General features: G+C 39.9%; 5 protein-coding genes across 6 annotated transcripts; 2 read left to right on the forward strand and 3 right to left on the reverse strand.

Annotated features, from left to right (window-relative positions):
- Nucleotides 1–75: 75 nt before the first annotated feature.
- Nucleotides 76–6,024, forward strand: LOC110859408 ((E3-independent) E2 ubiquitin-conjugating enzyme UBE2O). The gene is made up of 18 exons (XM_022108354.2): nucleotides 76–258; nucleotides 357–430; nucleotides 713–995; nucleotides 1,076–1,181; nucleotides 1,300–1,367; nucleotides 1,502–2,209; nucleotides 2,300–2,449; nucleotides 2,533–2,553; nucleotides 2,639–2,789; nucleotides 2,906–3,034; nucleotides 3,120–3,170; nucleotides 3,414–3,900; nucleotides 3,966–4,414; nucleotides 4,512–5,096; nucleotides 5,162–5,268; nucleotides 5,401–5,495; nucleotides 5,604–5,659; nucleotides 5,726–6,024. Exons 3-18 carry the CDS (start codon nucleotides 714–716, stop codon nucleotides 5,836–5,838), a joined length of 3,558 nt encoding a protein of 1,185 aa, XP_021964046.1. The 5' UTR covers nucleotides 76–258; nucleotides 357–430; nucleotide 713; the 3' UTR covers nucleotides 5,839–6,024.
- Nucleotides 6,025–7,239, reverse strand: LOC110859414 (enhancer of rudimentary homolog). The gene is made up of 4 exons (XM_022108366.2): nucleotides 7,054–7,239; nucleotides 6,842–6,919; nucleotides 6,502–6,632; nucleotides 6,025–6,404 (listed from the first exon to the last, which is right to left on the reverse strand). The coding sequence occupies exons 1-4, from the start codon at nucleotides 7,054–7,056 to the stop codon at nucleotides 6,302–6,304; spliced, it is 315 nt and encodes a 104-aa protein (XP_021964058.1). The 5' UTR covers nucleotides 7,057–7,239; the 3' UTR covers nucleotides 6,025–6,301.
- An 86-nt stretch (nucleotides 7,240–7,325) lies between these two features.
- Nucleotides 7,326–8,903, forward strand: LOC110859413 (eukaryotic translation initiation factor 3 subunit F-1). The gene is made up of 7 exons (XM_022108364.2): nucleotides 7,326–7,458; nucleotides 7,536–7,649; nucleotides 7,724–7,800; nucleotides 7,874–8,091; nucleotides 8,178–8,269; nucleotides 8,374–8,618; nucleotides 8,701–8,903. The coding sequence occupies exons 2-7, from the start codon at nucleotides 7,541–7,543 to the stop codon at nucleotides 8,803–8,805; spliced, it is 846 nt and encodes a 281-aa protein (XP_021964056.1). The 5' UTR covers nucleotides 7,326–7,458; nucleotides 7,536–7,540; the 3' UTR covers nucleotides 8,806–8,903.
- LOC118438739 lies at nucleotides 8,767–11,631 on the reverse strand. The gene is made up of 7 exons (XM_035859442.1): nucleotides 11,532–11,631; nucleotides 10,862–11,337; nucleotides 10,335–10,771; nucleotides 10,056–10,219; nucleotides 9,924–9,992; nucleotides 9,651–9,850; nucleotides 8,767–9,588 (listed from the first exon to the last, which is right to left on the reverse strand). Exons 1-7 carry the CDS (start codon nucleotides 11,629–11,631, stop codon nucleotides 8,998–9,000), a joined length of 2,037 nt encoding a protein of 678 aa, XP_035715335.1. The 3' UTR covers nucleotides 8,767–8,997.
- Nucleotides 11,632–11,940: 309 nt separating this feature from the next.
- Nucleotides 11,941–17,817, reverse strand: LOC110859412 (cAMP-dependent protein kinase type I regulatory subunit). Of its 2 annotated transcripts, none has more exons than XM_022108362.2 (9): nucleotides 17,620–17,817; nucleotides 15,797–15,878; nucleotides 15,624–15,704; nucleotides 14,352–14,498; nucleotides 14,064–14,264; nucleotides 13,823–13,945; nucleotides 13,642–13,738; nucleotides 13,406–13,572; nucleotides 11,941–13,302 (listed from the first exon to the last, which is right to left on the reverse strand). In XM_022108362.2, exons 2-9 carry the CDS (start codon nucleotides 15,869–15,871, stop codon nucleotides 13,093–13,095), a joined length of 1,101 nt encoding a protein of 366 aa, XP_021964054.1. In that variant the 5' UTR covers nucleotides 15,872–15,878; nucleotides 17,620–17,817; the 3' UTR covers nucleotides 11,941–13,092. The 2 variants fall into 2 exon arrangements, with proteins under 2 accessions (XP_021964054.1, XP_035715216.1); XM_035859323.1 differs by lacking the exon at nucleotides 17,620–17,817 and adding an exon at nucleotides 17,090–17,223 and having other exon boundaries at nucleotides 15,797–15,929.
- Between the last annotated feature and the right edge of the window lie 104 nt (nucleotides 17,818–17,921).

Consider the following 17,921-nt stretch of genomic DNA (forward strand, 5'->3'; position numbering starts at 1 on the left):
ATGAGCTTCATGTTAGTCGAATGGAAGACAAAGAGAGCGGATTTGTTTAATTCTCGACTTGGCACAAGCTGCCTGCTGACAGATCAATAGAGTTCGTGGGAGGAAGTGGAGAAATCTCACCTCCTTTTAATGTAAATTAATTAGTGGTTTACATTATTTAAATTTTAATGTGTCAAGCAAAGAACTGCTCAATATTAAAGTGAGGTGTGTCACACAAGATCTGCTGGTCAGACAGAACAGAAGACTGGACAGTAAGACGTACGTTACGCTTTATTTAACTGATTCATAATACTCCCTTCTCTTTTGGTAATTGTCATTCATAAACTAATTTTGCACCAATTCTTGAGAACATTTAGATTTTGTGCCAATCGTCAACTTTTGTCAGTCTTTTTGGTTTGACCAAATAGAGGTCTAGTACTTAAAATTGCAGGTAATAATAAAATATTATATTTACTAAATTCACAATAGAAAGCACAAAAATATTAAATTACGATTGCTTGGCAATACTTGGCATTTATATTGATATAAAATACACTTCTATGACAATATTTAAATCCTTGGGTATATCTTGTATATAATCTTTATAATACGCAGTTCTCCCTTCTGTCGTAAATTCCAGTAGCAGATTCCTCGTCAGACGACAGAAGGATCTGCTTTAAAACAAATATTTAAATTCGATCAAGCTGCCTAATTTTTTGTAATTCTGTCTCAGAATGAATCGAAGGCACAAGAAGAATGATGTGCCAAAGGAGGAAGACAACGTTACCGGAGGAGCAAGATCTTCGATTGGACCATCCTTCTTCTATGAAGACGAAATATTTCGAATAAATAAGGTTGGGGATGTTGAGTTTGGGATGGTCACCGAGAACTGGGATATGTACTCCTCTGATGATGATGAAGAGGAGGATGGGGGCAGGGCTGATAACGTTCCTCATGGATGTGTAGCTGTCACCTGGCTTCCAAAATCAAAGGACGAAATTGTCCAAGAAAAGAAGGTTTAACTGCTCGATATATTATACATATATCTAATATGAAAACAACACCACGTATATAAACTATTAATTTATGTACGTAGGTTCAACTGAGTGATCGAAGTCTTATGCCTGGCGATGTCGTTCGACGCCTCATCGCCGGTAAAGATACTCAGCGAGGTTACTGTCGAAGTGTTCGAGTCATGGCAGGTGACAAAAATTGATGTCTCTTTATTTTATATCACTTTAATCATTTATGATTTACGAGTTTCCCATTATCATAACCCAACTTGTCTTCACAAACCCACAACTCTCTTTTTACTCGCAGACGTGCAGGTGCTCGGGACAAAGAAGGTGATCGTAGGAGTCCCTGCCACTAATTTGGTGCCCGTGCAGGTACAATATTGTCTCCTTGTCCCAGTACGGCTTATCTAAAAATAAAATAAGGAAAATAACCAGCTGCTGCATAACATTTAATTCCTTTAAGCCTCCTCATTGATCCAATCTTAATTGGTTTTATTTGATGATAGCTTCTCCAACCTGACTTGGCTGTCTACTTGGATTCTTGGATTGGAATCATTCGTGATGCAAAATACAGGTTGAAATTAAAGTTTGCGGATGGAACCACCTGCTTCGTGGATGGGGACACTATACGAGATACCTTTGAGGAAATTCGGAGTAATTCCGAATTCCCCGCATCCGATGTATTTTTTCCTGGCCAAAAACTTCGTGGACGTATGAAACATTTAAAGGATGCAGAGTTTACCTATGCGGCTGATGATTTGAAACGAGCCAAGGATCGTAAGCTTGTGAATGTTGTGGTCCTTGATGTCCAACCAACGTTGATAGCTATCCAGTGGCAGTGGCAAACTCCTGGGAATTCTGATGGGACCGTGGAGCTTAAAACACCTCCAGAAGATCTCACTGGGGAAGATATTAAACGAATTAAATGTCTGAATCTCTTTGAATCTTGTACGGTGCAAATTTCGGACGTGAGCTATTACACGCCCTCGCAAAAGGACACTGTGATTGAGAAAGGGGAATGGAACAAGAAGGTATCTAACAAGCTGCGGAATGAGTGTAACAAGCAGCGTGGTAGTCCTGTCAAATTGGAGCATAGGAGTATACCAAAGAAAGTAGATGGTCAACAAAATGATGACGATGATGATTCGGATGCAAAGAACAATGGCGAAAACGATGGTGCTGTCACTGGTGAGGACGGAGTCAAAAACAACGAGGTAAACTAGCAGCAACGACCGATATTACCTGGTATCATTAATTTATTTATACATACACATATTTATGCTTAAATACTAATTGGTTTGCAGAAATCTCAGACTACCACAAAAAAATTATTGCCAAAAGTATGCACCAGAAGTCTCCGAAAGAAAAAGTTAAAGAAAGCCTTGCGCAAGCCCTCCATGCCAAAAATTGAGACTGAAACTTTATCCGTGGTGGAGACATTGCATACCCAATCAGTAAGTAGAAAATAACCTTCTTCATTATCAATCTTGATACAAATTAATTCAACATGCTAAAAATCTGTCAATCCTCTTTCCAGGTTGTGGATGTCGTCTGGCAGGTAGACAAAAAAAGTTTCTATAAGGAAAGAAAGGGGATAAAAAATAATATGTAGATGAGAAACCTTATTAATTAATGTCTCTCAGGATGGGACATACGAGGAGGGAATGCGTAGTATAGACTTGTACCCCATACATCATTTAGACGATCATGAATTTTTCCCTGGAGATTTCGTAGTTTTGTCAGAATCCAACGATTTTAAACGATATGGCGTCATCCAGCAAATGGATCATTGTGGTAGGCTATAAATACTAAGTAGTACTATAAATAAAAGATGATTTCCATGCTCCAAGTGGTTAATATGCCATCATAATTATATCTATAATTAGTTACTAATAATTTTTAATTAATAGGACGAGTTGCTCTAGTCAAATGGTTCGAAACGTACTCTTTCAACGATGAGCAGAAGCCCAAATTATTTGAAGAAACCGAAATGTCAGTCTACGATATAAAGGATCATCCCGACTTCCGCTTCCGGCCTGGTGAGTGATTGTAATGCGATTTTATTTTATTAACACAGAAATGTCAAATGTAAATATGTATACTAATTTACACTAATTTACACAGGTACAATTGTGATTCGTGTTGCCAATTGGATAAGCCAGCAATGCCCTGCTGGTATGTCTTCAGTCCTTCACATTGTTGCAAATTAACTCTTTAGGTTGTGCATAATGTGATATATTTGCTAATAATTCGACAATAATGAGACCTACAATTTGTTGATAAGTACACATTTTCGCATGCAAGGAGAGAAGTTAATGTTTTGAGTAACCTAATTTAAAATAAAATTTCAACTTTCAGCCAAATACACAATGACAATAAACTTCATATTTTTAAACAATGGACTTTGTCTATTTTCAGGTCAAATCCTTGATAACTATCCGGATGGTCAAGTGCGCGTCTGGTGGGCTAATGGGGTAATGTCTTCATGTTGGCCACAAGACCTATTTCGGCTTGGGGATTATGATTCCGATGAGGGAGAAATGTGGGACGACCATCATCACTTGTCAGACACGGACGACGCCCTTGAGGACGAGGACAACGGAAGCTTCAATTCGGACTCCTCCTGGGAGACAGAGGACGAGGACGGAGGGGAACACCGGGGAACTAATAATGAGGTGGCGGCAGAAGGTGGTGATGTAGATCGCTACCTGAACATTGGAAAACTCATTGAGCGTATCCAAACCACTTTGGTGAGCACGAGAGAAGCCATTGTAGCCTCGTCAAATGTCAGTATGCAGGAGGACTCCTCCTCAGAAAATGTCTGCTCAACCCCGGTTACAAAACTTGGAAATTTCGACGAAAGAGGATTGACCAAGAAATTACTCATGATTTACAAAGACTGCCAGTGAGTTTTAATAGTTACTTTGAGTATTGTAAATAGTGCTTTAATAACGACGTGCATTTTTGTAGGTATTTGGACACAATAATGGAAACCAAGTTTTTTGATGTTGAGGATCTGAAAAAGTGGCGTTATGCAAATGATATTTCTGTTTCTGCCACTGCTACCTCGGCACGGTCATCACGAATCATTGAACAAATATCTCGACTGTTTTATGCACCTTTTAAAGGCGATGACACTTCACAATCCACTCAAGTTCCTCCCCCTGGAATTGCTACACCAATTAGCGAAGTCTCCAACTCGTCAGAAATTTCTACTACTATCATTGCTACTACTACGGCTGTTCCAACAGCATCACAGGAACAATTAGCTAATCCAACTGCTGGGATCGGGATGGTTTTATATGGTTTGTGTTCAGTCATCCTTCAAAAGTTGGTTGAGGCTCATAAAGAGTATGAAAACCGATTTGGAAAATTCAAGCAAATTCAAGAACAATTGTTGGAAGGCTTGCACATCGTTGGTACGAAGTTTTTATTATTATTTGTTAGCACACACACTAACAAATTATGATAATTTAATTTAATAAGCATACAACATAATTGAATTTGTTCTATCAGATGAGCCCAACGAATTGGCCAACGAATTGAGTTTGGTGAGTTTGGACAAAGTCGCTGCAGATTCTAGTATTACTACAGAGAAAGTCGCCAATGGCGATCAAGTTGAAACTGCTACTACAACTAACACGACCAGTATTGATGTGAAAGTCTCGTCATCAAACTTTTTCATGATGGATAGCGTGCCAGACACCCATCGCTACAGGCTGACCTCGTTTGCTCCCCAGAATCAGAGACAATTCCTCAAGACAGTTCAACGTGAAACGATGTTGCTTCGCGAATCTCTGCCGATTGGTATCCTCGTGAAAGGGTTTGAAGACAGGATGGACTTGTACTCTGTGATGATTGAAGGGCCAGAGAAAACGCCCTATGAGGATGGCCTATTCTTATTCGACATTCACCTCCCACCAGCCTATCCCTCTGTTCCCCCTCTTGTTCACTACATTGCCTTTTGCACGGACAGACTAAATCCCAACTTGTATGAGGAGGGTAAAGTTTGTGTCTCCCTCCTGGGAACCTGGAACGGCAAAGGGACAGAAGTTTGGACCACTTCTAGCTCTCTGTTGCAGTTGTTGGTATCCATTCAAGGTATGCTCGGATCTCTTTATTATGCGTCAATTTTCTCATCTTGTATTTGTATGTCACAACAACAGGTCTAATTCTTGGGCCGGAGCCGTATTATAACGAAGCAGGCTATGAGAAACAGAAGGGCACCCAGCAAGGAGCTGAAAATTCCAGAATGTACAATGAAAACGTGTTGGTAAGAGATGGTGCATTGTTTAACTTTCCATAACGCACAATTGGGAGTGGTTTAAGCTAAATCATACTTAAAAATAAAATAAGAGTGGATTGGGCACAATAATCTACAACTTGTATTTATATTTATTCGTAGATTAAACTTGTCCAGTCAATGTCTCGAATGATAGCAAATCCTGCAGTCACTTGGAAATCGGAATGTCTTCAACATATCAAAGCTCATGGTCCTGGGTAATAATAACAGTGGATTTGAGTGGATTCCTCATTATTTATTAAACCCAAGCTATGCATATATATTTTCTTGTTTGAAACAATTATAACTTTTATTTTGTTTTTCAGAATGGTAAAACGATACAAAATGTGGTTGGAGCTTAGTGGTTCGGAAACACAAGAAGGTAATCGTTACTTATTGAAGATTCTAGTTCTCATCGTGTCACTCATTAAGAAAATACATTCCGCAGATAACAAGACGGATTGTCCTCCCTTTCCACTTTTCCCGGTGTCAAAAGGATTTAAAATAACGCTCTCGAAATCTATTTCCTCGTTTGATAAACTTCTAGCGTCCATTTCTTAACATCTCTAGGGTTAGGAGAGAGATTAACAAATTCTATAATTAGTATTAAATTATTTAAGGGAGACAGGATTGTCCAGTGCTTGCCGTGTCTTGATTGTTGTTGTCCTCTTGATATGTTTTCAAAATTTTTTGCGAAATTGAATGTCAGATACTCGAAAAATAAAGGATCAGAAATTACACAGTAAATTTTTCAACAAATATAAAATGCCGACTTTATTATAATTTATAATTTACGTACAATAAGCAACGTTTTTACAAAAGTCAATAGCAGAAAAAAGATAATGCTTGTATCCTACTACTACTACGATCACATAAACGAAACGTCGTAGGAGGTATGGTAATAATTAATATTTATAATAATGTACTTGACGCAAATGTATACATACATGTAAAGTAGGATGAGATGGCCTTTCTTGCTTCGGGTTTATAGCATAACTTGTTTTTATAAGACAGTACTAACTAATTATGAGACAGCAGTAGCAGCTTGGCGACGGAGAAGGATGTAGATTTTTTCTTTGATCCACTCCTTTGTGTAGGGTGCATAGGTGCTTGTGCTTTTCTGATAACTGGAAAACAATAACATTTTTTTAATGTTACAAATTAGATTATGCTACATATTAAACATCAATTTGCATGGATAACAAGTTACTGCTTAGTGCTTACACAAGACAAGAGAGATCCGCCAATTGGTCGATAAAGTCAAAGAGTTGTGAGATATCGTAGGTGATGGAAGGTGTGTGTGGGTTCTGTCGTTTCAAGTGTTCTTCGTAAATCTTGCAAACACCTTCCATGCACTGTAAATTAAATTAAACTCAATTTTAAATTACCACAACTAATTCTAATCCCATTGTCAATTCATAATTATTATTCGTATCAAAAATAAATCCGTAATATCTGTTTAGCAAAACATTTAATTATAACCGGTACTTGTATTCTCTTTGCTATATGACTGTAAATATTCATAATTCTCAAAAAGTTTTATTAAAAGTTTTTGATGACATACCTCGTTCACAGATTCGAAGTCGCTGTACGTTCGAGTTTCCGGTTTCGGCCCGGGCTGCATCAGCAAAATTGTGTGCGACTATAGCATTAAAGAGAGGAAATTTTAAACCATCCTTTCAATAGTTTCAAATTGAAACTTTCAATATACAATTGAAAATAATTAAGTCAATTTTAATAACTATAAGTAAATAAATGAATGTCAAATATTATTACCATTTTCACCTCAGGCAGTTGACGAGTCTATTTTACAACTTGGAGTTGGTAAATAGGATGAAGCAGTAAGAATAGTTAATCACTACTCGATAAGACAATTGACAATTCGAAATATTTAGCTGAACGTTCGTAAAATTTGGCTGATTGCTGGCTGGCTGGCTGCTTGTGTTGATTTGAAGGGACGGAAGGATATTTATTAGGTGGACGGATGGATAGTGTGTGCTTGTGCCGGTGGAGCGTGCTGCCAACAAGCCCACAAGCACAAGTTTGTTCTCTTTTTGCCCCAACCAACCGCCACCATTCGCACCTCAGTCACACTCCTTCCCTTCCGGCTGTCCAACAAACGGCGAGCTCCAACAATTTATCAATTGAAATTAATATCGTTGGATCGAAACAAATATTCTGGTACGTAATATCACTTATCTTTTAGATAAAAATGGTTTCGTAATAATGTCTTTGGTGCATTTTCTCCGTGTATTTAGGCAAAATGGTTCTCAATTTGACGGTGAAAGTTCATCCTGTTGTTCTTTTCCAAATTGTTAACGCTTACGAGCGTCGGAATCTGGACCGCACTTCCATCCTAGGAACGCTTTTGGGTAAGTCGACACTAGTGAATATATGTAGCGTGCAAATATATGTAATCCAAATTGTTTCTTCTCTAAATCGCCAGGTACGATTGACAAGAACTGTGTTGAAGTGAGTAACTGTTTTGTTGTCCCACATAGTATCAGTCCTCAAGATGGAACGGTAAGAATGATTTTTTCTCTGACTTGGAAGTATTCATGTTTGTGAAATTTTACCTCTTCACTCTTCTTTGTAGGTTTCGATTGAGATGCACATCGCCGACACAATGTACAAGCTGAACAAACAGGTTCATCCTTCTGAGGTGATTGTAGGTTGGTGGGCCACTGGGTTTGAAGTCACCAGTATTGCTGTCCCCATTAACGACTACTATGCTCGACAATGTCCTAACCCTGTCCATCTTCTGGTTGACACCACGTTACGATCAGGAAAAATGGGTATTAAAGGATTTGTCCAGTAAGTGCTATTATAAGAACCATTTTGTATCTTCAATATGTTATCATGGTTTGGTTAATGTGCGACTTTTCTGATTCACAATCTAGGGTTGACATTGGAGTCCCTGAGGGTTCACAAGGGGCCATGTTCAGCCCAGTTCCAGTTGACTTGACGCAATATCCACCAGAAGCTGTAGCTCGTAAGTAGTGTAAACCATACATAGTTAACTAACTATGATAACTGTCCACGAAATTGTGTAGAGTTAAATTTCTAATGTTGGAAATGTTGGATGGATTGTTGCAGTGAAAACTCTTGTAAAGACAAGAATGACGGGCAAAGTCGAGCCAAAAGCGGAACTTCCTCAGATCACGGATGCAACTACGGAATTTGAAGATGCCATCACTCTTGTACTGAGCTACGTGGAAGATGTTCTTTCTGACAAAGTGACACCTGACAATTCCGTTGGTCGCAATCTTCTTAAATTGGTCCAAGCAGTCCCAAAAATGTCTCGGGAAGATTTGGATAACATGATGAGTGCAAACATTAAGGTACCCTTTACTTGATTGGACTTATTTCCGTATAAAAACGAGCACAATTAATGTCAATTAACATTCAACATTCGTGTTATAGGACCTCCTGATGGCAATGTATCTCAGCCAACTCACTCGCGTTCAAACCCAACTAAACGAGAAATTGTTAATGACATCAAACAATATTATGAATTTAAATAATTAGTTTGAACCTGGTAGCAGTTTGTTATGAATTTATATTGTTTACTTATGAGGTATGTATGATTGATTTGATTAAAGTTATACGAGCCTATGTATAAATTACCATTTGTTTGTCTTTATTTCACGTGTCATTGGCATGTGTGAGCTCAAAATTAGACTGGTATTTTATTTATGTTTGTTGAGCAACTCGAGATAATTATTTGTGAATCTGAGTCCTTGGTTCCGCCTCAAAATCCGTGTCATAAATGACAGGCTGACCCGTCCTGTGAGACAGCAACCCTCCCACGGAAGCATTTGCTAGCGTAAGACCTTGTGCCGTCTTCTTTTTTGTGCGCAGTGGTCCACCTTTCGGCCCCGTATTCGGTGTCTGTTGTGTCTCCAGAGGAGCCTTATTAGTTGGCCTGGGTTTCCGCAGGGGGAAGTTGCTCTTGCGACCACCCGCACTGGTCGTCGATGCGGAGGTAACCGTGGAGAGACGTGACAGAGTTTTGGGATTTGGCTGTCGCAGACTTGGGGGAAGGTCGGGAGCGTCGTCGTCAGAGTCGGTTTCGAAACCGGCCATCAGGTTTTGCGACCCCACCTCATCCTTCACCTCAGTCAACCAGGCCTCATTCTCGGCTTCCGTCTGGTCCCCGCTGGGATAATGGTGACAAAGTTTGGCAAATGTGCTCCTGGCTGTGATGAGCTTCAAATTCAAGTCCTTGACTTTTTTCTCCAAACTCGCCACCTCCGATTCCATTTCATACTGGGCAGCTTTCAATCGTATGTACTCCAAAGGTTTGGGGGCCTACAATTACATATTAAATCAAGAACTGTGCATATTTATCAATCCATGAAATATAGTCGTACATGGTATTCCGTAAGTTTTCGTTTGAGTTCTTCCAGCCGAGTGTGAGTCTTGTTTATGAGATTTTTGTATTTGATAAATGTTCTTTCAAACGTTTTCAACGCTATCCTCTTTTTTGCAATTCTGATAGAAAATTTGTCCTCTTGTGCAGTCAGCCCTTTTACCTCGTCATGATCCTTGGTCAAAGTATGAAAGAAATTACCTGCAAACATACAGTAGCAGAGCAATTAGAAGGTAAATTTAATCCGCTCTTGTGATGGTCTAGTCTGATTTACTCGAGAGTTGCTTCAAGTACTTCAAGTACAGATTCATTTCTTCCATCTCATTGGTGAATATCTCGTTTTCTGAAAAGATATTGTTACACCGATGTGGTTATCTTAATGTTGCTTGGATATTATTTAACTAACCTGCCGTGAGGTATTCAAAGTCAATCTCTGAAATGCTAGTTCCTGCTTTTTTGCTGCACCGCAGCTGATGTGCCACTCGACGACGCACGGTCATAATATTTCTGATGGCCATTCGCGTCTTGGTCTCCTCTGCAGAGATCTGATTCCTCATTTTACGTTTGAGCCTAAAAATAATCAAACAAACAAATCCAGTCATTAAAACAAGTCTCTAAATTACATTGCTACGTATTAACCTTCCCAAGGCCCTCAGTACCCTTTCTTTCTATTCTATGTCAGTACCTGAGGATAAAGTCCGACATGGCGCTGGTGGACATTGGATGCTTGGTGTCGTGCATGATGATGCTAAAATCCCTGCTCAACTCGAGGAGAAGTCGGATGGAGTGCTGGTGAGCGTCCACGTTGACCTCCACGGCCCCTTCCTCCTTCAAAGTTCGTATTTCATGCTGGTGAAACTGTTTACGGAGCTCATCCTCCACCTGAAGGGCAAACTTGAGCTTGTCCTCTACTTTCAATTGCTTGATGTCATTAAGGTCGAAATCTGGGTAGTCCACTTCCAAATTGGCCCAGTCCTCATTCTGCGGATCATTTTCCCCAACCCACTGGGTGAACATGGTTATCACCCTCTTGGCCGCATCGGAAACGGTCGTCTTCTTGTTTTTCTCCTCCAACAAGGCCATCCCTACCTTGAACATGGAGCTCTTCAACCGGGTGGGTTTCTAAATGAGGCAAAAGGTCTTTACCCAAGAAGTTAAGTCTGACAGAAGTACTTAATAGAAATAGAAAACGATGCTCCGCTTGTCACTTACAGCCACACCTGCACCTGCCTTGAGGGTGTAGGCAGGATCTTCTTCCGCCCCCTTGACCAAGTCACCATATTTGTGGCGCATGACGTCATAATGGGGCGGAGCAATGATCCCAATGTTTCTAAAGTAGTTGAGCGCCACGTCCTTGGAATTGTCGGACATGTTGTCGAAGAAAGAGTCGGTTGAAACATTGATCTCGTCAATGGGGATGATTGGCGAGTAATCGGGTTCCCCATCCTCGGCCGCCGGGATCTCCGACTCTGACTCATCCGAGGCGCAAATGGTAGTGGCCGTGTTGAGGGGGATCGAAGAATCCTCGTCCCCGTCGCCCTTCTTGGAAGCGAACATCTCCTCCACTAGCTTATCCGGCTCTTCCAACCGCTCGATCGTCCGCTCGTAGAAATAGTTCTCCGTCTTGAGACGCTCAATGTCCTTCTGCGTGAACTGGATGAGTTGGACGAGTGTTGAGTTGGACAAGGCTGTTCATAAACATTTACTCTTAATCACATCTACAACGCATGGTCACATAGTGTAAAAATGACAACAGGATAGTGATTCAATGAGTGGGGGTGGCATCGGATCCAACCCCCACTCATTGAATACGATGCCGCATCGTACTTCTCAAAACATCAATTGGGATGGCTCCCTCGACATTTTGTGATTCAGGTCTCACTTCTCGACGGCGTTGGCGTTCTGCTTTGGCACGAAGTCGTTCCACCTCTTCCTCGTCCAGCTCTTCGACTTCCTCCTCCTCCTCCTCCTCGACGTCTCATTCCTCTTCTTCGTCCCCCTCGTCCTCCTCTTCGCTCGTCCATTCCTCCTCCTCGTCTTCCGCTTCATCTGTCCCCACCAGCTCGGACCACTCGCCCTCCTCCTCCTCGTCATGGGTCGGCTGTGGGGGAGGAAGACCCGTCACTAATGGTTGCACCTCCATTTCGTTTGTTGTATTTACAGTTTGACTCGGTAGGCCTATTTCACGCTCAAATGTTGAGCTGTTTTGATTCCGATGCTTAAAATCACAGAAGAAGACGATGCAGCTACAACTTAGCAACGAAAGATCTCAAGAAGGAAAACAGATTGGGTAGATTTTTAATTTTAGTTTTATTTCACAGCATCACTTATAATATAAGATGACATTTAACTGCTTATCAATGTTAGTTGATGCGACTAAGTTTATTTGGGGTCATTAGCATATAGAAAAGATGGAGTACAAGTCGCTAAAGTTGACCTATTTTGGCCAGCTAAGCGGATCTTTATGTGCGAGAGAGTTGTTAGTGCTACACGACACACTCATTATTTGGATTAACATTATCTTTTGTTCTATTAGTTTCACTGCAATTAGGGTAATAGTGCTAAAGGAGGTAAGTACTACAAACTAGTTCATTTACTAAATCTGACCAGCAGATTAGTTTTACCTAGTCTACAAGGTTAAATAGGGTTAATTTGCAGCGAAAGTATATTATGCATTTCAAACTTTGGTACTCTATTTAGTCCGCATCATTCTGTATATACCAATGCCTATGCTCAGCTCACGCACTCTCATCCCAAGGGTGGATCGAATATAGATAACAATAGCTGTGACATGTCACATACATGAGTAGAAGAGTCTCAGAGTACAAAGTTTGCAATCATGCCTCAGATGGGCAACCACGTTGATTATTCTCTATGTTCTACTAGGCTATTTGTACAGATTGAATTATAGAACAACACATCTGTAGTTCCTACATGTAACACGTCCACAACTTAGTAGTATCAACTTATTATTATCATATTAGAATAACAAGATCTATAATTTTCATTCGCTTCATTACCCGTCTAAACTCAATCACTGACGAAAATGCATTCATAGTTTACAGATTATGTATAATTAAATTAGCAAAAGAACAAAGTATTTGTAAGTTCTTCAAACACATAACAAATAGTACGACGGACGAAAGGATTGTTTGCTTACAAAACGAACGAGAGACAACATTTACATTTTCTTCCAAGACAAAATTGTTTCATATTTGGCTGCGTACATGCATATGTACAAGTTGTTGTTACAAAATGTGTCACATAACGTAGAAGTAGTACGTACAATTTGATTGTTCCAGTTTGGTGATTTTTCATTTATAATAACGCTAATTTTTGGTTGATTGATTAGGTTGTTTTGTTCTCTGGTATGTAGAATTAATTGATTTGTTTCTTTTGGTTTTTTGAGTTGGAAAAGTTGATTTTTTTCGTTTGTTTCTTTTTTACACGCTGAGACTGACGTACGAGTGATAGCGTTGAATGTTTCGTTTCAAAATGTCGGCACAAGGGCCAAGCACACGTTCGAAACGAGCTCGGTCCAACTTGACACATTTTAAAAGACCCTGTGGTCCAACGGTCACGGTGGCTGCACGAGGTCGATCAAGGAGGAGAGCAATTTCGCCAAAATAGTCCGATTTTTCGAGTTCCCCGACCTGCAAAGTTTGCAAAATTATTTTGATACAATACAATATCGTCGCCGTTCATCGATATTACATGCCTTTTAAATATATATTGTGGTAGAGGAAGTAGACCCACCTTGACTTCTGCATTGTCAATGGTTTGTGTCACAATGGCAGATCCCTCGACAATGATGTAAAATTCGTCACCGGGTTCACCCTGTTTTACAATTGTTTGCCCAGATTGAAAGCACACGGGCTCCAGAGCATCTGCCACCGTCATTCGTTCCCATTCATCCAAGTTCTCTGCAATATTTGTATGAAAAATAAGACAAAACACATTGCAGAAAAAAGGATGATGACTGGCTGGCTTACCCAAAATTGAAACTTTGCTCAACAGTTCCTGATACATTTTCCTTTTGCGGATAGTTGATCCCATGAGAATGCGACGGTATGAATCTCTGTCGATGTTCTACAATCGAATATGTATTTTCAATTTAATGATATATTTAGGGGGGTTGGGGGTAGGTGAGAGATACTGAAAAGTGCTACTTACCCACAACTTTACATCCGACTTAGCCTTGACCGTGGCAGCTCTTGGAGTTCCGTAAATCAGCGCCAATTCTCCAAATGATCCACCATCCCCAATGCTCGTCAGAAACTTGCCCTCTTTGCTCACCTAGGTATACATTTCACCCAACACATGATTACCTCACTTGTTCAACACTCATACCAAAGTCCACCCAGTCCACCGAATAATAATATGAAAGTTCATGATGGCATATTTCAACACATACCTCAACTTCACCAGAATCAATGACGTAGAAATAGTTGCCTTCGTCCCCTTCTTTAATGATCGTCTCGCCAGCGAGAAACGTTTGCTGGAACATGGCATCGAAAACGTCTGACCTTTCAGCCTCATCCAGATGAGAAAACAGCACATTTTTCCCAATCGCCTTTTGAAGGGATGCCATTGTCTTGTAATCTTTTGGAACCACCTGGAGCAAATCATAGTAATTACCTAAATAGTGAAGTGAGCAGTACTCTTACAAAGTAAGCTAAGCAGAAGGGGGCTCCCACGATACCTTTTTTACATATGAGGTAGCATCCTCCTCCGTGACCGGCTCTGCGGAGATTCCACCACGTCGACTAGGCTTTCCTCTTGGGAGCGGAGACATATCCTCTGTGTCTTCTGGCGACTGGTCCGGCATTTCGCGGCGTACTGACTGCTCCTGAACAGATGATAAAACAAAATCGTTCAAATTAATAATTAACCTTATAAAAACTAATTAATTTTGACCTGGATACCATTTAAAAACGGAATTAAAAATGGTTTCTATTGCATTTGGGGGCGGATTTACTGGGGGGCAGAATACCATTGAGACCGACTTGTGGGGCGGTGATAAAATCAGTTGGGGACTGAATTAATGCAAACCGATTTTGAATATTCTACTGATGCAGTTATGATTTATTAGAGACCTGGAACTGATTCGACAACAAAAATTATAACATAATACATTTTTAACATGAAATTGCAACTGAACCAAATGAACACACGATATTAATTTTGATAAAAAGATCGGATTTGATTTTGATAGTACTACAAAAATAAACTAAACGAATAAATCGTCATCATTCATGTCATCAATTTGATGACACTAATTTTGGGATGCATTTTATATTTTAAACAAGTTATTAGCTATAATTTTGTCCTTCAGTGTTCTGTGACTTGTTCCGATCGGTGGTGACACTATTGCGAATATATTAGCTAAAGAGAACGTTGTGATAATTTAAAAAAAATATGAACTGTATCATATTTACATGATACAGGTCAGAGGTCAACGCCGACCAATTTATTAGCGGCGCCAATGTTGGATAATTTTTCGGGGGCGCGGCGTGACCTCTGATGCACTTCCTCCGAGTTCCTCCCCCCACTACAACTACAACTCTAAACTCTAAAAAAATTAGTTCAGGCTTGAAGAAAAACCAACGACAAATAAGGAGGAAAGAATGGAACTGAGAAAATTTTCTCGGTCATTTTATTTTTATTTTTTCCTACACCTTATTGATGTAGCCCGGTCTCAACGGAATTCTGTAACCATACACCTTATTGGTGGAATCCGTCGCCAACGAGAAAAAGTTGGCCTACACCTTATTGGTGTAGTCCGTCGCTAAGGCGAAAAATTTGGCCTACACCTTATTGGTGTAGTCCGTCGCCAAGAGATCGAAATCGCCCTCCACCTTATTGGTGGAATCCGTTTTTAAAAGGTTAATATAGAATTTGGTCAAATAGTTTACATATTTACAAGTACAAGAAAATGCACATTATAATGTTGCTTAAAGTTGATTGTTATTACCTTTTCTAGCCGTTGAAAGTACTCTCTGAGGAACTTGACAGGATTGTCTGGCTTCTGAACACACAGCTGGACTATACAGTCCTTGAGAAGAAATCAAAGTTTATCGTTATCGCCTCCACGAGCTGTTGTCGAAATTTTTTAAATTATGTATCAAATCATTGAAAAGCACTTACTTTGAGAAGGCCTTGAATATCGTGACGAGCGACGTAAGCTTCGCAGTCCCTCAGCGACATATCCTCCGCCATCATGCTGCTTCTGCGAATATGTGAACAAACCCAGCCCACTTATTGGTCGTATTCAATTATTCTTCGGGCCAGGAGCAAGGCACAAGGTGGTGAAATATACTTAAGGGCCTGGGGGAAGTTGCTTAGAAATCACGTCAACTTTGACGATAAAATTCAGCAATGCACAAGAGGGCAGATTTTTTAAATTATGTTTAATGCGTTAATCATATCTTTAGATTTTACTTGAGTTTTTTCTATTTTTTCCACCATAAGCTCAAATGTCGGGGCAACCTGAGACATTTGGCGCTATATGTGGAACATATAGTATGTTGTCAGGCACTCTTATGGGAAATGTCGGGGGCTCGTACAAAAAAACGGTTGGGCGTAAAGAGATGCCGTAAAGTGCATTAGATGCCTCTCGAAAAGTTTTAAAATGACTTTTTTCTAATTCATGGTATCTTGAACCATTTTCAAGAAATTCAATAAAAACCGATTTTTCGGTTTCGAAATCATAAATGTTTCGCTGAATGAATTGGGTGCATAACACAAAGTTGTATGTAATAGCAAATATGTTCATAACCGCATTATCTATAATATTTACTCGAAAATTTTTTCGAAATAATGCTAGGTACAGGCGGTAAGTTCAAATTTCCGAAAAATTTTGCAATTTTGGCTACCAATTTCTCCACTGAGCTACAGCCTAGACGATACATTTTGGTAACCTAAACTAAACGGGATCGTATTGGGGAAGGTCCCGGCTAGTGCCCTCGACTGATTGACTTTTTCGAAATAAGCCTTGGTTTTTAAGATATGGCGCGATTTCTAAAATTAAAATCCATAACTCATATTTGGTATGAAAAAATAGAAATTTTCAGCGGTTTTGCCGCATAGCTTGTTTTGACGATCTGCCCTCTTGTGCAGTGGAGATATTTGGTCGTAAAGTGAGGACAAATTGGCTTAGAATTGCCAAATTAATGGCAGGAATTGCATTTTGAGTATCCATGGAACAAAAGAAACAACTTTTTTCAAAAACTTGAGGGACTTGAGGGAAACTTTTTCAAAAGCAGTGACAAAACCAAAGCTTTTGAACGTGAGTGTCCCATAGAAACGGTGTCAATTAATTGTGGTCGTAACCTAACAGAGCGATAATAATCTTGGGGCCCTGGCAATTATTGTTGCTAACATAAAATCAAGTAAATCTTCCCCCGGGCCCTTAATATATGAGACTCAAGTCGAAGATACCGATAATAATAACAATATAATATTATTATTTCAATGAGGAAAGAGGAGCTCGGCAACACTAAACGTAAGGTGTGGAGAAATAATGGCGCAGTAAAAACTTAATGGCACCAATTACTCGTCTCCTACCAAAATCCACACTACTAACTAAACTATTACTGCCCTCCTGTGCTAGTGCAACTGGCTGCTAGTGTCACGCAAATTGCAAAATCACAAAATTACTGCATACACGGAACGCAAAATTATCTATCCATCATTCACGTCTAATAGTTCGTTCTGACCACTACGATAATGCTCTCACGCTAATTGTATACCGCCCATGTCGCTCGGAGATCAACATTGCCAAAATAAGTCGTGTTAAAAAATGTGCAGCGACAGTACACGTTTTTTTAATGGAATTTCATAACCCGTTTTATCCGGAGCACACCAAAAACTTTATAACTTCATTTGGTCACGGTTTAGTAACTCTTATTTATGGTCGATTGTTGTTATTAATTAAAAATAAACTCCAAACCACATAATTATTGACTCACCTGTTGTTGATGTTGGTCTGTATTTTTCTAAGGGGTTTTTTGGTAGGGATTACCAATACACGCACAAGACCTATATAAACTGCGGTCAATCGAGTTGAAAGTCTTTAAATTTACTTTGCTACGATGTACGACAGGGTGATAATTAATTTCTGTATTTTTCCTTTCCATAAAAAGTGACCCATAAAACTGAGGAGAGGAATGAAGGTGGGTTTATTTACGTGTGACGAGTGCAAAGATGTCCTCCTCCATCACGTCCACCACCACGAACCACGAACCACCACCACAAAATATCGATCCGCTTT

This window comes from Folsomia candida, unplaced genomic scaffold, assembly GCF_002217175.1.
Source record: "Folsomia candida strain VU population unplaced genomic scaffold, ASM221717v1 Fcan01_Sc025, whole genome shotgun sequence".
Classification (NCBI taxonomy): Eukaryota; Metazoa; Arthropoda; class Collembola; order Entomobryomorpha; family Isotomidae; genus Folsomia; species Folsomia candida.

Bases quoted from the DNA above. Each gene is read 5' to 3' on its own strand.
- LOC118438739 (XM_035859442.1), bottom strand. From the start codon at position 11,631: ATGAGACGTCGAGGAGGAGGAGGAGGAGGAAGTCGAAGAGCTGGACGA. The intron at 11,338-11,531 runs GTGAGACCTGAA...GTTTATGAACAG, and splicing joins AACGCCAACGCCGTCGAGAA to CCTTGTCCAACTCAACACTC. The intron at 10,772-10,861 runs GTAAGTGACAAG...TGCCTCATTTAG, and splicing joins AGGCAGGTGCAGGTGTGGCT to AAACCCACCCGGTTGAAGAG.
- LOC110859414 (XM_022108366.2), bottom strand. The intron at 6,633-6,841 runs GTATGTCATCAA...TTTAATTTACAG, and splicing joins ACTTCGAATCTGTGAACGAG to TGCATGGAAGGTGTTTGCAA. The intron at 6,405-6,501 runs GTAAGCACTAAG...ATTGTTTTCCAG, and splicing joins GCGGATCTCTCTTGTCTTGT to TTATCAGAAAAGCACAAGCA.
- LOC110859413 (XM_022108364.2), top strand. From the start codon at position 7,541: ATGGTTCTCAATTTGACGGTGAAAGTTCATCCTGTTGTTCTTTTCCAA. The intron at 8,092-8,177 runs GTAAGTGCTATT...TTCACAATCTAG, and splicing joins GGTATTAAAGGATTTGTCCA to GGTTGACATTGGAGTCCCTG. The intron at 8,270-8,373 runs GTAAGTAGTGTA...GGATTGTTGCAG, and splicing joins TCCACCAGAAGCTGTAGCTC to TGAAAACTCTTGTAAAGACA.
- LOC110859408 (XM_022108354.2), top strand. From the start codon at position 714: ATGAATCGAAGGCACAAGAAGAATGATGTGCCAAAGGAGGAAGACAAC. The intron at 3,171-3,413 runs GTATGTCTTCAG...GTCTATTTTCAG, and splicing joins AAGCCAGCAATGCCCTGCTG to GTCAAATCCTTGATAACTAT. The intron at 3,901-3,965 runs GTGAGTTTTAAT...GCATTTTTGTAG, and splicing joins ATGATTTACAAAGACTGCCA to GTATTTGGACACAATAATGG.
- LOC110859412 (XM_022108362.2), bottom strand. From the start codon at position 15,871: ATGATGGCGGAGGATATGTCGCTGAGGGACTGCGAAGCTTACGTCGCT. The intron at 13,946-14,063 runs GTATGTGTTGAA...ATGTATACCTAG, and splicing joins TTGATTCTGGTGAAGTTGAG to GTGAGCAAAGAGGGCAAGTT. The intron at 13,573-13,641 runs GTAAGCCAGCCA...CAAATATTGCAG, and splicing joins GAGCAAAGTTTCAATTTTGG to AGAACTTGGATGAATGGGAA.